Source organism: Sinohyriopsis cumingii, chromosome 4 (genome assembly GCF_028554795.1).
Source record: "Sinohyriopsis cumingii isolate HCF-2022 chromosome 4, ASM2855479v2, whole genome shotgun sequence".
Classification (NCBI taxonomy): Eukaryota; Metazoa; Mollusca; class Bivalvia; order Unionida; family Unionidae; genus Sinohyriopsis; species Sinohyriopsis cumingii.
Genome location: NC_142964.1, coordinates 39,832,196 through 39,851,722, shown reverse-complemented (window position 1 = coordinate 39,851,722; position 19,527 = coordinate 39,832,196). Strand labels below are relative to the sequence as shown.

The following is a 19,527-nucleotide window of genomic DNA, read 5'->3' as shown; positions in this document are numbered from 1 at the left end:
AGTGACCCACGATTTTTCTCCATGTTAAATTTCCATTGTCCCTATATTGTCCCAGGGGTCTTTTTAATGCTAAGTCCCATTGTCCCTATAGTATCCCACTTAACTACTGATATATGTCATTTATGATTCCTACTATATAAGAGTAAATACCATTCTGTATGTTATTGTTCTGTTACTTTTCAACAGGGCAGTCATTTGTGTTAATTCCAACAGAGGAACATCACCAATAAGAAAAGCAAATTGAACAATATATAATTCAACAGCCATAATCTCAGTATTGTTCATGCATAATGCATATTTTCCCTTCCTTTAATTCCACGATATGTTAGTGTATTTACTTCCCATTAAAATAAATAAATATTTGGGATCAAAATTTAGAAAAATAAAAACAATAAGACAAACTGAATATGGAAACAAATAAATAAATTCATATAATTATGCCTAGTTCCAAGACTTTACGTTGCTTTTATATTTGTTACCATATTATCGTATTCCTTACTATAAATTCTACTGGTGTTCCATTACTTTATACCATAAATTTTCCTCTTAATGTATGCAAGAAACAACAACAACAGCAACAACAAAATCAAAAATAACAACAAACTGTAGAAACAAATGTGTTTTTAGATTTATTATTTGTTGCTCCATTACTTTAATTGCTTTAAACAATATTTTGTATTTCATCTCCACTACTGTATTTTACTGGTTTTAGGTGGACCGGAGAAGTCTAATACTTAGCTATGGTAGACATATATTTTTACGGCCAATCCTTAATTTATTTAACTTAAATATGAGAAATGTACAGCCTGTTTCTAATGTATCGAATCAAAACTGTTTCCGGCTATAGCAAGCACAGTTAAGATATTCCGGAACTTTTAAATGTTAATTATACCTGACCTTGATCTGCATCAATAAAGTGCTTTGGGACCAGGTTCTGCAGACGAAAGAAAATGAAACGGCAAAAATAGTGTTCACATTTATTTTTTTTAGCTGACTTAAAAAAAAATAAGTTAAAAAAGGTATTTATTCATACAGTTGATATATAAAAGAAGTAAGGAACTGAATGAGTCATATTTGTTAAAAAATATCAGTTGTAAGACTATATATATTTTCGTAGCGTCTTCCAGTCGAAATCTATTGGTAGACTGGATAGTTCTTAGTACAATTTAAGACGTCCACCCTGATAATAGCGACATGAGATTTTGTTTTCTTTCAGAATTTTAGAATAAATACAAATTGAGTGTTTTCTGCACAAGTCTAGTGTGCTGAATTCAAAAATGAACTCGTGTTCATCATATATTTTCAAATAAATTCACCCGAAACATTCAAACATTTTAACAGTTTTAAATGTTTGCTTTGGGTCACTTTTTTGCAAAATTTCGACCTCACGTTATCTTAAGCTGAAATTTGCATATTTAGTACGTATGATTATATCGGAATGTAATGTGAATATTCAGATATAAGAATAAATAGACTTTTTCTAGGTTCCAGGTAGTTCTGAAACCCTTCTGTGCCATGTTATCAAGTGTTATCAAGTGCCCCCTAGTCCTACCATGTAAGACATAGTAGATGTTATCCAAATAACGGGCTTGTATAGCTTGTTCCAGTGTTAATGACATCGGAACAAGTAGTCAGAAGTTTCAAGAATATCTCACACATTTGGCAGCATATGTCGACACTCTTCCACTAATTTATGTGTAATTAATATACTTACTGTGCTGTCTTTATCCTGGCGGAATGAACATATGACACAAGCAAATGGACTCATAATCATGTTCTGTTGACATACATTTGAATTTATTGTAATGCGACGGTAGTTGAGGTATGCCAAAGTAGGTTTAAGTAGGTTCATGTGGCGGATATGTTTATTCAACAAAACAAAATGTTGCTTTACAGTTCCAATAGGCATAATATATTTTTATTCATTTCTTTAAAGAATAATATTTCAACTTAACCCAAAATGTAGGCCAACTAAACTTGAAAACAGGACCATTTCTTTTGTGAGAATTTTGAATTTATTAGAGAAAAGACATTGGGTAAGTAAAGTCTGACAAAAACATTACTTTGTAGAAAAGCGTCGTTATTGGTTGCGAGTTGTGTGTGATATTTCTGAAAATTTGACTTTTGTTATACTGTTAGTCAACATCAAAACATGCTACACAGTGCCGTTAGTTAGACAGTAAGACCCATCAGCACCACCCACAGACAAAAATATTGGGTGATGTGTTTTACGTTACAGGACTAAAGTGCCCCCTTGACATGTTTGTGTGAAATACTATATTCCTGAGTCCTATAGATGTTGAAATTACATGTTACTCTTGCAACTGAATGTTTTGTGCAGAATTAAAAACTAAACTCATCTTTATTAAAGGTTTCAAATAAAATCATAGGTAGCATTTAAACACATGCAACATCCACCATTTTTAATCTTGGTCTATTGGTCATATTTTGCAGATTCTTGACCTTACCTTATTTCATGCTGAAATTTGCCAGTTTCTTACATATGATTATATTTATGTTTTGTGAACATTCAGCTTCAATAATAAATTGACTTTTTCTTTGTTTCCAGTACTTCAGAGGACTTTGTAATTTTTTTCCAAATCCCCTCCCCCAACATTTGTTATGATATACCTTTATGATGAGTCATAAACAGGTTGAAATTATGTTATTCTTCAAACCGCTCTGGTGGCTTAGTGGTTAGAGCATCTGCCTTGGATGTGGGAGGTCGTGGGTTTGATCCCCGGCCAAGTAATACCAAAGACTTACAAAAATGGTACTAACAGCTGCCTTGCTTGGCACTCAGCATTAAGAGGTTAGTGTTAGGACTGGTCGGCTTGGTGTCAGGATAATGTAATTGGGTGGGACATCATACTACATGTCTGTGACATGGTGCCTCAGTGCAAGGCATCACTATAATCTGCCACAATGCAGACATCGTAGCGATATGACTGAAAAATCGTTCAAGCTACATTAAAAATCCAAATCACACACTATTTACTTAAGATGAAAACCCAACATTATTTTATAGTGTGATATTAGTTCGTCACAACATTATTCAAAGTTGATAAAACAGAACATGGGTTTTGTGCATTGCATACAGTATATCTATTTATGCAGGATTTGTTTTGAGAAATGAAAATCGACAGATATAATAATCAGGAGTTCTCTGCAAAAAATTGGGAGATACTATGAGATTGGTAGGTAGGCATGAAATGATCCTAAAAATCAGGGAGGGTTTTTCTCCCAGTGTGAGAGTTGACAGTTATGTGGTATGGAAAATATTTATTGAACTCCCCAGTTTTATTCACATTTTCCAGTTATGTTATGATGAATGACATCACAGAGGAGTTTATTTTTTCAACACATAAATGAATGGTTTCCAGTAACAACTGGTTAGGCAGTATGCTTGTGTGAAGCAATTGTCATCAAAACAGGTTGTTCACTGAAACTGGGCGGTTAACAATATAAATTGTACAGGTCATTCAGCCATATGATACTGACTATATAAAATACAGGTGAAATTTTTGGGGAATTTTATTACACATACATATATGTCCATTGAAATCAATCTTAAAGTATATGGACTTTATTTGACAAGAATGTCAGAGAGGTGTGAGTGAACTGGATTTTTGGAGATGGCATATGTTATGATGTCACTATGAAAGTTTGCTGTATTGGAAAACACATTTTTGTACTACCCCCTGATCTGGCAATGATTAGACCCATCCACTTTTTTTGACCCAGTTCAGTGCCCAGTTGCCATTGTAAGATAATTTTCCTTTGGAAGTTTTGCGGTAACAACTAAAGTGCAGATCACTCAGCAATTAGAAAAGAAGAGACTTTAGTAGAACTTTATTAGTATTAAATTGTAGAACAGCCTTTGGTATTATGCTATTTAAAATCAGACATTTGAACAAAGTCTGCCAAATGCTATGCTGGCTTTGGTAATCCTGGTGTTGACCTCATTGTCTGTTTGGACTGCTTGTGAGAGGGTGCTGCCGAGGTATGTGAACCTGTCTATATTTTTGAGCTTCTGGTCATTGACAGTGATGGATGGAACCAGGTAATCTTCTCCAGGAGCTGGCTGATGCAGATCCTCTGTCATGCTGGTAGAGATGGTAAGTCCAAAGCTGGTGCTTTATACTCATAACAAGGATAGGAGAGGCATCAAGCTTGCCACCAAACTCAAAGTCTACTCAGCAGTTGTTCTCCCCACCCTCTATGCTTGCGAGACATGGACTATGTATAGCTGCCATGTTAAAAAACTGAACCACTTCCATATGAGCTCCATGAGAAAACTACAGAAAATCAGATGGCAGGACAAGGTACTGAAGACAGAGGTGCTCACTAAGGCCGGCATGGCAAGTATCCACACCATGCTGTGCAAGGCATAACTCCGATGGGCTGGCCATGTTGTCTACATGCTGGTAGAATGCCTACCTAAGAAGGTCTTCTGTGGAGAGCTACACTAAGGCAAGAGATCTCATGGTGGTCAAAAAAAGAGGTACAAGGACACCCTCAAGGCTTCGCTGAAGAACCTAGGCATTGATCCTGACAGCTTGGAGAGTGTCACTGCTAACTGATCTGCTTGGCAAAGTCAAGTCAATGCTGGTGTGGCAGCCTTTGAGCAGAAAAGACTGATGGATGCAGCTGAAAAAAGTGATCTGCGCAAATCCAGGAACAGCAGTTCTGCAACTCCCAGTCAGTGACCTGTACATCCATGTACATACTGCAACAGACTCTTCCGGGCCCGGTTTGGACTGATCAGCCATCTCTGGACCCACTCCCAGTGAATCGATGACATTAAATGGCCCTCAATGACACTGATGGACAAACATCATCATCATCATTTAAAATCAATTAAGTCACCAATATGGCCACATTTATGTACACTTTAAACGGGTACCTGGCCATCTGTTGTGTTCACTTCATCACTGCACAAACAGCAAGTAAGAAGTAATAAAAGTGGTCAACATTCTGCCAGTGAGATTTAGTCAGAAGGCATAGTAGTTCAATTCAAAGCAAAAAAATGAAATATGTGCCTAGTGTACATATCCTGTCTGCAGTTACTGAAACTGATTGAAACAGTGTCAACACCAAAGATAAGAATGTATTATGTGGTGTGTAAAATAAAGGATGCATCCTCAGAAACTTACAAATTCATCCGTGGGACAAAATAAAAATGATCAAGTTTACATGCATCTGATTGGCTGAGGTAGCCACCACTGTAATATGCCCTTACTAATTGTTTGTGTAGCAAGTGATGGAGAGCAACAAATGGCAAGGTACCAATTTAGGGTAATGTATTTCATTTTTAAAAATATGTGTTGCCATCTTCTGATCATTTATAGCTGTTTTTATTGGGAAGTTTTTGGCAGGGTGGCTACAAAAATTGACTGAAAAATCTGCAAAGTTTATTGTAAGCACCCAGAAAACAAAATCTTGTATTCCATGCTCAAGAATTTTATTTTATTGATGTCAAGGAGTCTCAGTAAATTTGTATCTCATCAGTTGGTCAAAAGATGTTTAAATGAAAAATCCACAGTAAGGTCTTTTGACTAAATAAATAAAAGTATTGGGGCATGCTACTTTGTAGCATTCTTATAGTCATGAATCTAGTTTTCCACTTGGAATTATGTTGAGATTTGAAAAGTTAGGGACTGAATGTTATTTGTTTTGCATTCATGAGGTAATGAATGCACTAATTCACTTTGCGAATTCTACAAATCTTATTGACAATTTATGGTTTGGTTACAAGTGAACTACATGTACTACATTTGTTGCCCACTGAATGATCATAAAAGTACCACTCAGTTGTTATCTTTAAAATGTTCTTTATATACATTTGAAATTTAGAGATTATTTCTACAACGTTAGAGCTTCATCTGTCAAGTGAAGCTGTTATATCCAGAAAAAGAATTGGTTATAGTAACATGACTCTGGTGGGAGTTTTTGTGAATTTGTATGCCTGGAAATAGACTGTTACCTCAAGTTTTTTTGTATTACACTAAAATATATTTTTGTAGGTAGAAACCAGGGGTAGCAGACTAGTGATGAGGGTGCATTGGATCATGCTGCCAAATGCATTCATGAATAAACTAATCTTCCATTTAAGATTGTACAGATATTAGCTACATAGAATCATTGCAAGCAGATGGATGCAATGAATGAAAATGATAATGATGCCTATAAAGGAGAGGAGGAAAATTCTTTCAGCTGGTAGATATATATTATTTAATCCCTTCTATTTTATTAATTTCAGTGTAAGCTGTCATGTGCATAAATTTGAAATTAGTATAATTTGCATTTCCTCCCCCATGATCAGTCATTTTTCTTTGCATTCCAGGTGACTAGGACATGGCTGGCATTGTGACTAAGTTCTCAGATCACTTCAACTCAGGATGGGCCCAAGAGAATTGTGAAGCCATTTCTTTACCATCGGGTCTGGAGGAATTGTATGGAAAACTGGTAGCTAACAAAGAGGTGTCTTCCAATGCCCCTCAAGCAATTTATCTCCGGGGACCAACAATTCCTGATTTTGAGCATGAAATTCCCACTGCTGATGAACAGGAGCACCTTCGAGATACTTTTCTTTGTAGTCAGCTTGACCTAGCCAAGATTGTGTCCTCGGGCTCTGTTTTGGCTGAAACACTCCAAAAACGACTTGCAATTCTTAATAGGATTTATCGTGCCACATCCACCATACATCATTCACATGTACAAACAGGTGCTGGCCACACTGATATCAATCAGAATGAAAGTGAGAAAAAAAGTACTCAGCCAAAGACAAAAAGTGGAAATGAGGCTTTAGTTGAACTGGGTATCAAAACTGGTCTAAGTTTTATGTTTTCATTGCTAAAACAGAACTGGATCCTAGCTAGTCAAACTGGAACAATATCTGTATGTAATAATGTTTTGAACACTGCATTAGACATTGTGTCATCATTGCCACCCCTTTCTCTTGCCAGTGAATCAAAATTAACATCCCTTGGAGTAGACTCATTAAATGAGGTTACACGATTCCTGAAGACAGTTTCGGCACCAGGTTCATGTGCTGATGTTACAGGACGCCGTCTTGCTTCAGAGCTAATGCTTGCCTTGGCAGCCCAACGAGGGTCATTGCGATATTTGTTGGAGTGGATTGAACTGTCGTTGGTCACAGCTTCAAGGGCCAGATCAAAGCCAGAGGGAGATGATGCTAGTGTCACTGACAAGATTAAATGGGATCTCTTCTGCAGCATTGTAACAAAGATGATGAACTCTGCTGTAAGTGCTTTATTGGGAAAAATTGGCAGTCTGTTAAAATGTTTATTACAAATGAAAGGCATTTATTAGCCATGTTTCAGGTGAGATTGATGCAGTTGGTTAATTTAGGTTTACACCTAATGGAAGGTTGATGAGCTGCATTAATATTAATACATAGATGTAAATATTGGTACAGTTAAACCTGTCAATAGCAGCCAACAAGGGAAAGGTCCAACTGGCCTTTGTGCAAGGGTGACTTCTGTATCCAGATTTTCCTTTCAGACTTGGTTATTGAAAAAATACCTTGCACTGAATGTCATTATTATTATTAGTAGTAGTAGTACAGTAGTAGTAATATTTATATTGTTATTATTTGCAGCTGGTGTCATAGTTTCCTGTTTAAAAAGTGTTTCATTCATAGATTTCTTGAGTTTTTTAATTTTTTTCCATGTAGTTTTTGATAGTATAGATGGTAAGGAGTTATTGCACCTAGAGTTGACTGTCTTAGAAATAACAGACCTAGGCCAAATATAGAAAGTGTCCGCCTGATGATTGTTGTCAGGTCACCTTTATTTAAAGACTTATGATGCCATTTATACTGAAACACCATTTCCAATATGTATTTACTATGTGCGCAAGTTTTTGTCCTCATTTGTGTGCTCTTGCAGAATATGGCATAGCAGTCTTTAATAATTTTGAACAGTTGTCTTATGTGAAATAGTGATTGTAGTGTTGCTTCATCATTTTATCTCATCTTGGATTTAAAGAGTAATTTAATGATCAAATTCCTATTATCTTTTTCATTAAACCCATGGATTGATATTTAAATCAAGATCTGGCATGTGCATTGTGACTATCCGGTCATTTTGCTCATATTGAGTTATGCAAAAAAAAAATCATACTTTCGTACTATTATAATATAGTCATACGTGTTTATCTTGACATACTTTGGCCTGAGGTAATATTGTCAGCATAAGATGTTGAGATGGGGCGTGTGAAAAAGCATATTTCTCTTGACCAGTATGTAAAATGAAATTTGTAAGGCAGTTAGTAGGACTTATACCTTGAGAAAATAAACAATGGAAAGTTGATAAAATGAAGACAAAACCAGTATGTAATACACTTGTATATTGACAACTTACATTTTTTTACTTTTGCATAATAAAATCATAATGCATTAAGTACATGTGTTTTAAAAACCTATGAATTTGAGTATACAGTTTACATGTTAGAAAATTCATTAATCTGTCACATCCTTCTAGAAAACACATGTATAAAAGATAGTAGTCCTTGAACTATATCCCATTGTCAACCAGCATGTGTGACTAAACAGTTCATTGCCATATTCATTTTTACCAGTATTATGTGGATGTATAGTTGATACTTACATGCCTCAGGTAAATAAATTGGTCTAGGTCTTGGTCTGACTGAAACTACAAAATGTAATCATCTTACTGAGGCTATTCAGTGATGAAGCTATTTATAGGGAAATGAAAAAGTCATAAATTTGGTAGTAACAATAGCCTATGGGCCTGGGAACTTGCTTTTTGTAGGCATAGGGGGTTTGTTGACATAAGTAATGCAGATATAAGTGGAAATGTCATTATTGGTATAAATTACTGGTATCTGCTTGTAAAAGCAGTTTCTAAATGATTTTATATATTTTGTTGGTGACTGTTGATGACAATTTTACAAAACAAAAAAGCCGTTGTGTAATGAGTGGCAATGAACATCATTTGTGAAGACCTTGTGTATAAAATCAAGACATGATTTCAGTCTGACTTCTTTTTAAGCTTAGTTTTAGACAGAATTTTATATAGCACTGTTGAGTATGTATGCAAGAGATTGAGGCAGAGATCATGTGCTCAGAAAGGATGAATCAGCAAGTGTCTATCAAATTTTCACGATGACATTCTAATACTTTTGAAAATAAAATTCTGTGTGTCTGTTTCCATTTGCGAAGGAGATTGAAAGGGATTTATTTAATAAGAAATGGAAAGAACATTTATGTCATTTAGAAAATATTGTTTGCTCTTGGAGTAAAGAATGAATTTTTTTTTCTGACAATGAAATAGAGAGAGGGCAAACTGTTATAATCAGATTTTCCAATTTTGGTTTTGTTTGTGTCTCAATACTCATTAGTGTTTGAACCACAAAATAGCATGATAAAAGGCAGCTATATTGATTGATTGTTTGACCAAGAGAGATGTAACTGCTTCCTTGTTTATTTATGTAATTGCATACAAGAGTTTAATGGTGCAACTACAAGATTTTTTTTCATTTTTGATTTAGCAGTCTTAGAAGCTCATTGAATTTAAATGTTCTAATATATAAAAGATTCTGAATGAGTCTGAGGTGAGGAAAAGTAATTTCCTTCAACAGTGAGTAATGAAATATTGCACTACAGCTGTACTGTACGTATAAAATGCTTATGTATAAGACAGTATGATATTAATGTGGTTTTATAAAATTCATTATATCAAAGGATTACTGTATTTTTTATTTTTAGTTTGCTTCTTATTTATGATGGCTTGTTTATTTTTTAATTTAATGTGATTAAAGTTAATCACAAGCATACAGACTACATATCTTCATTTTAGGGATTCCAGAGTATGGTGTTCAATAATGAGAGGCAGTCTCATGTTGATCCACATGGATTTATTTCATCCTATGAAGCTGCATTGTGCATTCTGGAACAGGTAATTTCATCTTAACAGGAATATATTCCCTCCAGAAGAACCAACATATAGTTAAGCTAAATTTTACTTAAAGGCAGATTATCAGGAGTTGGACTACAAGATTGCATTAAATGACGCAAATTTTAAGCAAGCAAACTCTATTTTTTGATTTGTATGCTAATGTCTGTTTGTAATAAGATAAAAAGTTATATATGTATAAAGTTTGTTCAGTATGACTGCTCAGAAAGGTCTGTCTTTGTAAGCATGTGGAACAATTATGCTAAGGAGATTAAAAAGCTGGTATAATTTGACCTTTTGCAGAAAGTCAGATTTATAAACCTAGCCTTCAACCAGCATCATTCTTTATGGAAGTGGGCAAATTATTAATAGAGCAATTTACAGTATTACAGGTAGCAGAGTTATGTGACTTGTATCTAGTAGGCTTGTGTGAACTTGTATCTCGTATGCTTGAATGAATTTGTACACCTTTTTGTCTCTGCTGTAGCTGTACCACCTTGCCAATGATTACTGCAGCACTTGTACCCAGCTGGACAAAAATGACAATAATAGTGGGCGTTTCAATACCAGCTCTGGTCTGATGGTATCGGAAACCAGTGAGGCTTATGTCTGGGGAAGCAATAGCAGCCATCAGCTAGCAGAGGGAAATCAGGAAAAAATACTTACCCCAAAACTTACAACAGCTTTCAGCAATTGCCCTGTGGTATGTACTGGGTACTATTAATTTTTTTATGGATTTGATTATGTAGTGTTAGTGTTTGTCCTTCCACCTAACTGGTCATTGTTCCATTTGATTAAGTTTTATTTTGTACAATATTTGTCTGCAAATTTTATTTTGTTTTGTTTGTTCAAATGAAAACTGCAGAGATACAACTACAGGTGATGATGTCATCATATCAGTAGCAGTTATTAGAAAAATTCCATGGCTTGTAAGTAGAGAAAAATTGCTTGTCAGAATTAATTGGATCTGAGCCTCGAGTATCATACAGAATGACTTTCAGCCATGGAAATTTGATGATATCCCATAATACACAAATATATATTTTGAAATACATATATAAAATCATTCATGTTTCATTTAATTTTCATTTATCATTCGTCTTTTGCATTTTGACTTTGAGTTCTTCGTTTCTTTCCTATTGCCTTTATCTTTTTATTTGTGTTCTTTTTGCATTTCATTTGTATTCCTTCTCCATTCATTTTTTATTCCACTCGTATATAATATAATAATTTGGCAGGATGCAGAATTCAAGTGGTTTTTTGCCCATACCTGGTGGTTGCTTATGTAACAATATGAAGTTTCTTTGTTTCTCTTAATTATACTGTTTTGTCTCATTGGCCTTACAGAAAAAATGTTAAACCAACAAGTTAAGTAAAATTCAACAGAAAATTTATTGCCTGCTATAGGAAGTGAAAAATTTAATAGAAATTTACAGTATTATGAAATAAATCCCTAATGATACTTAAAGTTCTATCACAAGTCCAGAAGTGTAGTGTTCTGAATGAATTAAATTCCAATCTCAAATGTGCTGATGTGCCATTATCCTTGAATGTGCTAGTATACTAAAAGTCTTGATGTATCATAATAATATAATCCAGGATGACCTTGAATGATTTCCCAATAATTCCCAAATAGTGATTTCGTCCTAAAGACAATGAGTACTTTTTAATTCTAACGAGTAATTTAAGTAAATAAATCCTGTCAAATTAAAACTGAACACAGCTAAAAGACTTATTGCAGGAGACAGATGTCAAAAAAGGATTTCGTATTTTTGATGTAAACAATCATGCATAGATCCCCACTTATCACAATAATCATTTTCTGAAAATACTCTTGCCTTGATGTAGCTTTCCATCAAATTCATAAAAAAAAGGTCAGGTCTGTTTATAAATTTTATCATCCAAAATCTATGTCCTGAACTCAAATCCAAGTAAACATGTTACAAATATTATCTTAAAGTTTTGTCTACACTCATAGATAAAAGTTAGCTATATAATATGTTATTTACAAAATGACCCTTTCAATCTACAATTGTGGACAGTAATTAAAACACAATGTAGATATACATAACAATACAAATACATTAGGACCCACCTGAATTTATGAAATTTCCAGATTTATTAAAGTCAATATAAGCATTATTAATGTATTTATTAACTTATCAAGTGAAATTTGGTTATAAAAAGCAAATTTCATGAACCCTTGTGGTCATTAGAAATGAGTCCACATTTTTTAATATTCATGATGTGTAATACTCTATTTTCTACAGACGGAAGCTGGACAGTTCTGCACCTTTATCATCAGCAAAGATTGTCGAGTTAGTGCCTGTGGGAAAGGAAGTTATGGTCGTCTTGGCTTGGGAGACTCTAATAACCAAGCCACTCCAAAACTTCTGAATTTTGAACCTGACCGAAAGATTCAGAAAATTTCGTCTTCCAAGGGGTCAGATGGTCACACGCTGGCTTTAGCAGTCACTGGAGAGGTCTATACATGGGGAGATGGTTGGTATCCTGATATTTGAAGGTTCTGTTTCCTCAGTACTCAGTTTTTTGCCCTGCCAAGTGTGGAAGTTACATATAGTGTTGCCATGACTATCCATTCATTCTACCATCTTTCTGTGATACCTTGGTTACCATGTACTTATAAATCAAGTCCAACTGCAAACTGCGCAGAGCCTGATCTGCTGTTACATATTGTACTGAAAAATCCAGGTGTATGCAGTTTGTTGGTAGTAATCAGTAAAACAAATGGAATGGACCTTGATCTGGCAGTGCATTATGCATGGAAGATCTACATATATGTTGTTTGCAGTTGGACTGGACTTATAAGTGAGTGTAGGTGGTAAGTTATATGTTTGGGTCTAAAGAGGGGTATGATAGGGCATTCATGTTCAAGGAACACATTTCTACTTCCTTTATAGTTTTCATTACATATAGAGAAGAATAATTTAAACTTTTTATTCGTAGTTTAAATCTGTATTTTAACAGTAACGGTTAATAGTTTGTATATGACTTGGTGAACAGACTTCACATCAGGTTTGGTTCATCTGGCCAAATTTCTTTTGCTTTTCAGCTTTAATAGAGGCAACACCCAAATATATTTAAAAGCAGCATTACTTTCATCATTGTTATCATTTGTTGTGTTTTGTCAGTCAATCATGTACAGTGGATATAACTTAATTGAAATTGGTATCAAGATTGCACCCAGTCTTTTGAAAATCATTTATTGCTCAAGTATATCTGAGATGGTTTCAGTATTCAACAGTTAATAAGAAGAAACAGTCTCATCTTGGATTCATGGAAATTCTTTTTAGCTGGTAGAGTGTCACTCCCTTTGAGGGACCCTTATTTTGTTTTATGCATGGGCTAATGATTTGCAACATAGCTTAAATTTAGTTTCAGGTTGTTTGTGGTATTTGATAACAATAATAATCCTTGGCAGACCTGCCAACTCTTACGTTTTTGCCGTGAGTCTTAAAGAAATTACCCTTAAAATACAGATGTAAGGCATACTATCTAAAACTATGGAAAAATGATCATTGCTGAAAAATCTGGATAATTGTTTCGTCTGTGTTTTATTTGGATCTGGGTTTCATCTTAGAATTAGTGAAATTAGTCAGGGAACCAGACTAACTTTACAGCAGCACCCCAGATACTTTAAACTGCACCTATTTGTTCATGTGAAGTGTCTGCATGATCAAATTGTTGATTATAGAATTATTTTTTTTAATGGCGTCCGGAAAGAGATGCATGTTTAAGATGAAAGGGAAAATAAGCTTCTAGAAAAGTGTTATTAATCAACACAGAAGAATAAAAAGGAGTATTCAGCTTCTTGTGAGTAAAAGCTGGAAAGGACACATTTACATTTATTGGACATCACATGCCAATTTGAGTGTGTCTCATGGCGGGAGATATGATTGCCATTGTCATGTGAAATGGAAAAGAATTTCAAGAATTATGTCAGGTTGAGAGATAACAACAAGCCATTGAGCTGTATAGTGTTTGAAACTAGAGTTTGTGCAGCTGTTCTAGTGGTAAATAAAGTCTGTGCGTACTTTACAAACTTTTCAGTTGAACATAATGTTTATCGTCAATGCATTGAACTTTTATGTTTTCCAGCTTTGCAATAGCAGTTATTTATATTTTTTTAAACCTTACTGAAAACTGGTCAGTTATACGGAAAAAATAAACTTTCTTACTGAGACGGATTCGTCAGGGTTGGCAGGTCTGCCATGGAGGTAATTGAACCAGATATTAATAAAAATAGTACTGATAAGTTAGATCAATGCATGATGTTATAAGTAAGTTGGACAAGGTTATGACATATATTCACATGTTCATTATATGGCTATGTTTACTCTAACAAATTATGAGGGTGTTGTTCATGTTGTTTCTCAATATTCGTTTTGCAAAATAGTAAACTAAAATAGAGACAAACAGTCATGCATTTAATTATATTGTTATAAAGGATATACAATATATCAATTTTTAAAAAAAGTTGTGCAATTTTATTTAGTGCATTAGTATTAAGGCCATTAAGATACAAAGTACCTAACTTATGAATCCAGTAAGTTTCTTTTATGAGTATTCATGTCACCATGCACAATATCTATTGGCATGTAAGAAAAATCGACTAGAGAGTGATTATTGGTGCTAAAGTGTGTTGAAAACTGAGGATATTTAAAAAAAATTATATGAAAATGGTGATTATTTATTCTCATAGTAACTTGTTGAAGTGTTTTTCTAGCATATTGCATGCTACATTTTTTACAGGTCATCAAATAAATCACATCAGTTGATATGCAGTTACGTGTTATAAAGTAGAGAAAATACCTCTTTTGTATTAGCGCTACTGAAAGAAGTACTTTCTCTTATGCTTGCACATTGAGAGCACCAGTGTTTGTTACATTTAGATGACGAAAATTATCATTTTATATTTTCTGTCAGTTTAGTTCTAATTAGAAATCTTGTAAATTCTTGGCTCTTCTGTAAGTGAGAATTGGTTTATTTTTGTAAAGTGATTTTATGCTGGTTTTATTTGATAAATTTACGAGACTCCAATATTTGATAATTATATGGCCTATATTGTGTAATAAAGGATTATATTATATTGTGAAAGGATGTAATTGTTATTTTAAAATAAAAGACATCATCCGTTTCTTTCAAAACATGTTGTACCTGAAGAAGCATATATTAAATGTGAAACTCGTTGCACAGAATTTTTCGGCATTTGTGTTTTTTTATATTATCCCAATTCATCTTTTTTGCAGAGATAAGACTTTTATCCTGTGACATTATCTATGGTGACAACTTTTGATGATTTATTGTTTGAAAATGTATTTTTATATATTTTATTATGTTCATTCTTATATAATTGAAAGGAGGTGCAGTCAGGTTTTTTGCTTTGTTTTTCATAGGGGACTATGGAAAACTTGGACATGGAAACAGCTCTACACAGAAGTATCCTAAGCTGGTTCGGGGCCTAGTTGGCAAAGTATGTGTACTGCTCTTAATCTGTATTTAAAAAAAAGATTAGCAAGTTTTGTTAAGTTAAAATTTCTTGGACCCATTCTTGTTTACCAAATTACTATTATCCATTTGCTATCCATATTACTAGACAAACCATCTCAGATGAAATAACCTCCCCCATTCCTTACATGTTTCATTTACTTCTTTTTCCAGGATTTGAACTTGCACCCTTGATTTAGTGGCAGCATTCTGTTTCAAGTGCTATTGTTTTGTCTTCCCTTTCTTTGAGGTCCAACCCAGTCCAGAGAGGCCACTGTTATTAAATACTTTGCTCCCCAAGTGGACAGTACAGGTTGTGTATAAGCCATACTCTCCAGTCTTACACTCTTGTCCATTTTTGGTACCAAATGCAACAGAAAGCTTTGTTCACTGATTTGAACTGGCTCAATAAGGTTATGGCTGCACTCATATTCAAGAAGAAGGAAAGGAAATTAAAGACTTTGCCGAGTTGTCAGTATTAATTTGTTGATTTGACAGATGCCTACTTTCATGTCCCTATTCACCATTTGTTATGCCTGATTTTCCTAAGGTTTGCTTTCTTGGGAAATATCAGTTTCACATACAAATCTTTCATTTTCTACCTCAACCCATGAGCATTTAACAGACAGTTGACTGCATCATCTCCCACTTTAGGCCAGCCTGTCTACCTGCAATCTTTTTGTTCATTTAGGCTTACAGGTTATTGACTCTTATTTTTAGTGTATTATCTCTGATAGCACATGGTGTGGGTTTGTCAAGTTCACCGGGCCAGTCTCCAAGAAGACTTGGATTTTCAGACTTTTCAGAGCAGTCACAGACCTTCAAATGAGCCTGCTGTTCATGCACCCTTTGCAATGGCTTTTCAGCTAAGATGTGTTCTTTCAAGGCTGTTTGGTTCATCATATTCAGGTCTTGGCTAGCTTATGTTACTTTCAGCATCTGTGGCAGAATCAGGACTGGATATTGGCAGAAGTTCCACTGTAGTTCTGCAAACAGTGAGGAATCAGTCACTGGAATTCCATGCTCTGGACTGGTATCATTTACTGGATTTCTGTATACACTGGTTTGGATTTCCTTTTTTAGTGCTCCATGCACCAATTATGATTAAGAGAAGGTTACTCTGGGCAGACTGAGTGTGCTGGTTGATTCATTATCGAAATTACTCCAGATCACAATAACAATGTACGTGTCCTGTTAGTCGCTATTGTAGAGCTGATGCAAACCCAGACCTGCCAACCTGTATGATGTTGCCATAAGTCTTACGAAAAATGTCACTTAAAACATGGACAATAATTGGTTCATCCATGTTTGATTTCGATCCATGTTTTATATTAGCTTTAGTGGAATTAGGCAGGGAACCAGGCTAACTTTACAAGGGTACCTCAGGTGGTTTAAACTGCAGATACTTTTCATGCAGAGTGTCCGCATGATCAAGCTGTTGATTATAGAAATTGTGTAAAACGAAAAGGCATCCAGCTACCAATACATGTTAAAGATGAAGAAAACAAAATAGCCTTTTAAAAGTTTTAATAATCAGTGCTGAAGAATAACAAGGAATATTCAGATTGTTCTGAATAAAAGTAGGAAGGGACACAGTTAAGTTTATTGAACAACACCTGTTGCTTTGAGTATGTCAATTGGCAGGAGATGGGATTGCCATTGTCATGTGAAATGAAAAAGAATTACATCAGGTTGAGATATAGCAACAAGCCACTGAGTTGCATAGGGTTTGAAACTAGAGTTTGTCTAATTGTACTAGAGGTAAGTAAGGTTTATTTGTACTAGAGGTAAATAAGGTCTATTTGTACTTTACAGTCTTTTCAGATGAACATAATGTTTACTGTCGATGCATCTGTTTGAAATACTGAAATTTATAAATACAATTTTGTCCAACTTGACATTATCAGCACATGTTATTTTGTTACACCTTACTGAAAACTGGTCAGACTTATGGAAAAATATCAACTGTCTTACTGAGATGATCATCTTTGAGTTGGCAGGTCTGCAAACCGTGAACAGCCTGCGGAACAACTACTTTTCTCTGATGGAGAAAGTTGGCTTTCCAAACAAATCTGCTAATTGTGGTCCATTAGCTGCTGTCTTAAATACATAATATACATAATAACAGAAAGATTTCCTTATTCTAGTTTGTGTGCATAAACTTGTAGTTATGTAAATTTCATAGCACTACATACCATCATCATCATCATCATCTACTTCCAGTACTCTGGGAAAAGAAAAGCTGAAAAGTAATATGTATGAAGAAAATTCATAAAGGAATGTCAAATAGTACTGTGAACCTGTTGCTGAAATTCTTTTGGTTTTGTTTGGTCATTTTGTTGTAACAAAAAAGTGGGCAGAGCAGACAACTCTTCCATATAAATGTTCATGGTTTCATCTATAATTGTGTAGTTTGTAAACTTTAAAAGAAATATATTTCCACATAGGAAAGCTGAAGATGTTATTTTCTCAACAGCTGGACAAAAGGTTTCTTTAATTACAGCAGCTATTTTCTTATTCATTGCCTGCATCATTTCTTATGTCAATCAAGAATGCGTTAACCATTTCAACACTACAGACCAGTAAAGCGGTCCAGGAACAATAACTCCTGCTCAACACTGTAGACTGGTATTCCAGTCTTACATACCTGTCTCGTTTTGGCGATAAATTCTATGATTAGTCAGTTTATGGGATTCCCCTTTAGTAAATATTTGAATCGTACATTGATTCATTTGCATACTATTTGGATACATTAGGACTTTAAGGAAGGATCTTTACAAGAAAGGGTTTTGTTCCGATCAATAAATGGAAATCTTCGAAGTCACCTAAGTACATCCAAAATGGTGGTCTCATCTGATGATGAATTGGAATTATCTGGGAATGAAATAATTTAAAATATCAGCAATTTAGATCTTGTAAAGATAAATCAAGAAGAGAGGGAATGTTTACAACAAGAATAGTGTGATATTGTTGGTGATAGTGATGACGATGAGGAATTTGAAGGCTTTGAACTCTCCGATGTGTACAAGACACCTGAATTTTGTCAGTGGACAAAATCTCCATCGTTATAATATTCACAAATTTTCCAAACGTGTAGGTCCAACATGAGTATTTGAAGGATCAGGAACACCTCTTGAATATTTTCAGCTATTTTATAGTGACAATGTGTTTTCAGAAATAGCAAGATTTACAAATACCAGTGCACGCCTGAAGCGAGAGACTGACCCAAATCAACACAAAGGTGTGTGGACTGATGTCACATTATCAGAAAAAAGGCATTTTATGGCCTATTGGTATTGATGGAAGTTATGAAATTTGACAGAGATGAATTGCATTGGTATGAAAGTGAGAACCTCTGTCTTCTTGGATCAAATTTCGGAGAAATTATGTCATGTGACAGGTTTATCTAGGTAAAACACTATCTGCATTTCAGTGATGATACCAGTCAAAATCTTCAAGGTGACAAATTGCACAAAATAAGATTCATATTAGACCACTGTTGTCCGCAATTCAAGTCAGAATATGTTCCAAGCAGAGAAATATCTGTGGATGATGTCATGGTACCATTTAAAGGTAGACTTGGAATCAAACAAATTATTAAAGACATACCTGTCAAGTTTGGCATCAAGTTATGGGTGGTTGCAGATGTAGTGTCAGCATCTTGCTACAATTTTCAGGTTTACCTTGGGAAAAATGGAACTCTTATGAACAGAAATCTAGGTTTGGCAGCCAGAGTAGTTATTGAACTAACAAGACCTTTGCAAATGGAAGGCTATGTCATCGACACTGACAATTTTTACACCAGTCCTCAGCAGATTACCTATATCACATAAATACCTACCTTTATGGCAGAGTGCGCACAAATTGAAAGGGATATCCAAAGGACTTAGTCTTGTCAAATGCAGTAGCAAGATGCTTAGCCAGAGGATCATCAGACTTTCCATGCACCTGTTGAACCTGATTCGACCAGAAAAACAAAGATGGGACTGAGAACTTGCTTCCAGCAACACCAACTGTGCTTGCCTGGGCAGAGTACATAGGAGGATTAGACAAGATTGATCATAATACAAGGACAAAT

At 34.8% G+C, this 19,527-nt stretch overlaps 1 protein-coding gene across 1 annotated transcript in view; it reads left to right on the top strand.

The window, feature by feature from the left end:
• The first annotated feature begins 918 nt into the window (after positions 1-918).
• LOC149801022 (putative E3 ubiquitin-protein ligase HERC1) overlaps positions 919-19,527 on the top strand; it is a 263,061-nt gene continuing 244,452 nt past the window's right edge. Inside the window, exons 1-6 of the mRNA XM_089955047.1 lie at positions 919-1,019; positions 6,347-7,266; positions 9,846-9,944; positions 10,429-10,644; positions 12,212-12,443; positions 15,359-15,435. Of these exons, the coding sequence (XP_089811173.1) occupies positions 6,358-7,266; positions 9,846-9,944; positions 10,429-10,644; positions 12,212-12,443; positions 15,359-15,435 (1,533 nt within the window). The 5' untranslated portion in view covers positions 919-1,019; positions 6,347-6,357. The remainder of the gene's footprint in view (positions 1,020-6,346; positions 7,267-9,845; positions 9,945-10,428; positions 10,645-12,211; positions 12,444-15,358; positions 15,436-19,527) is intronic.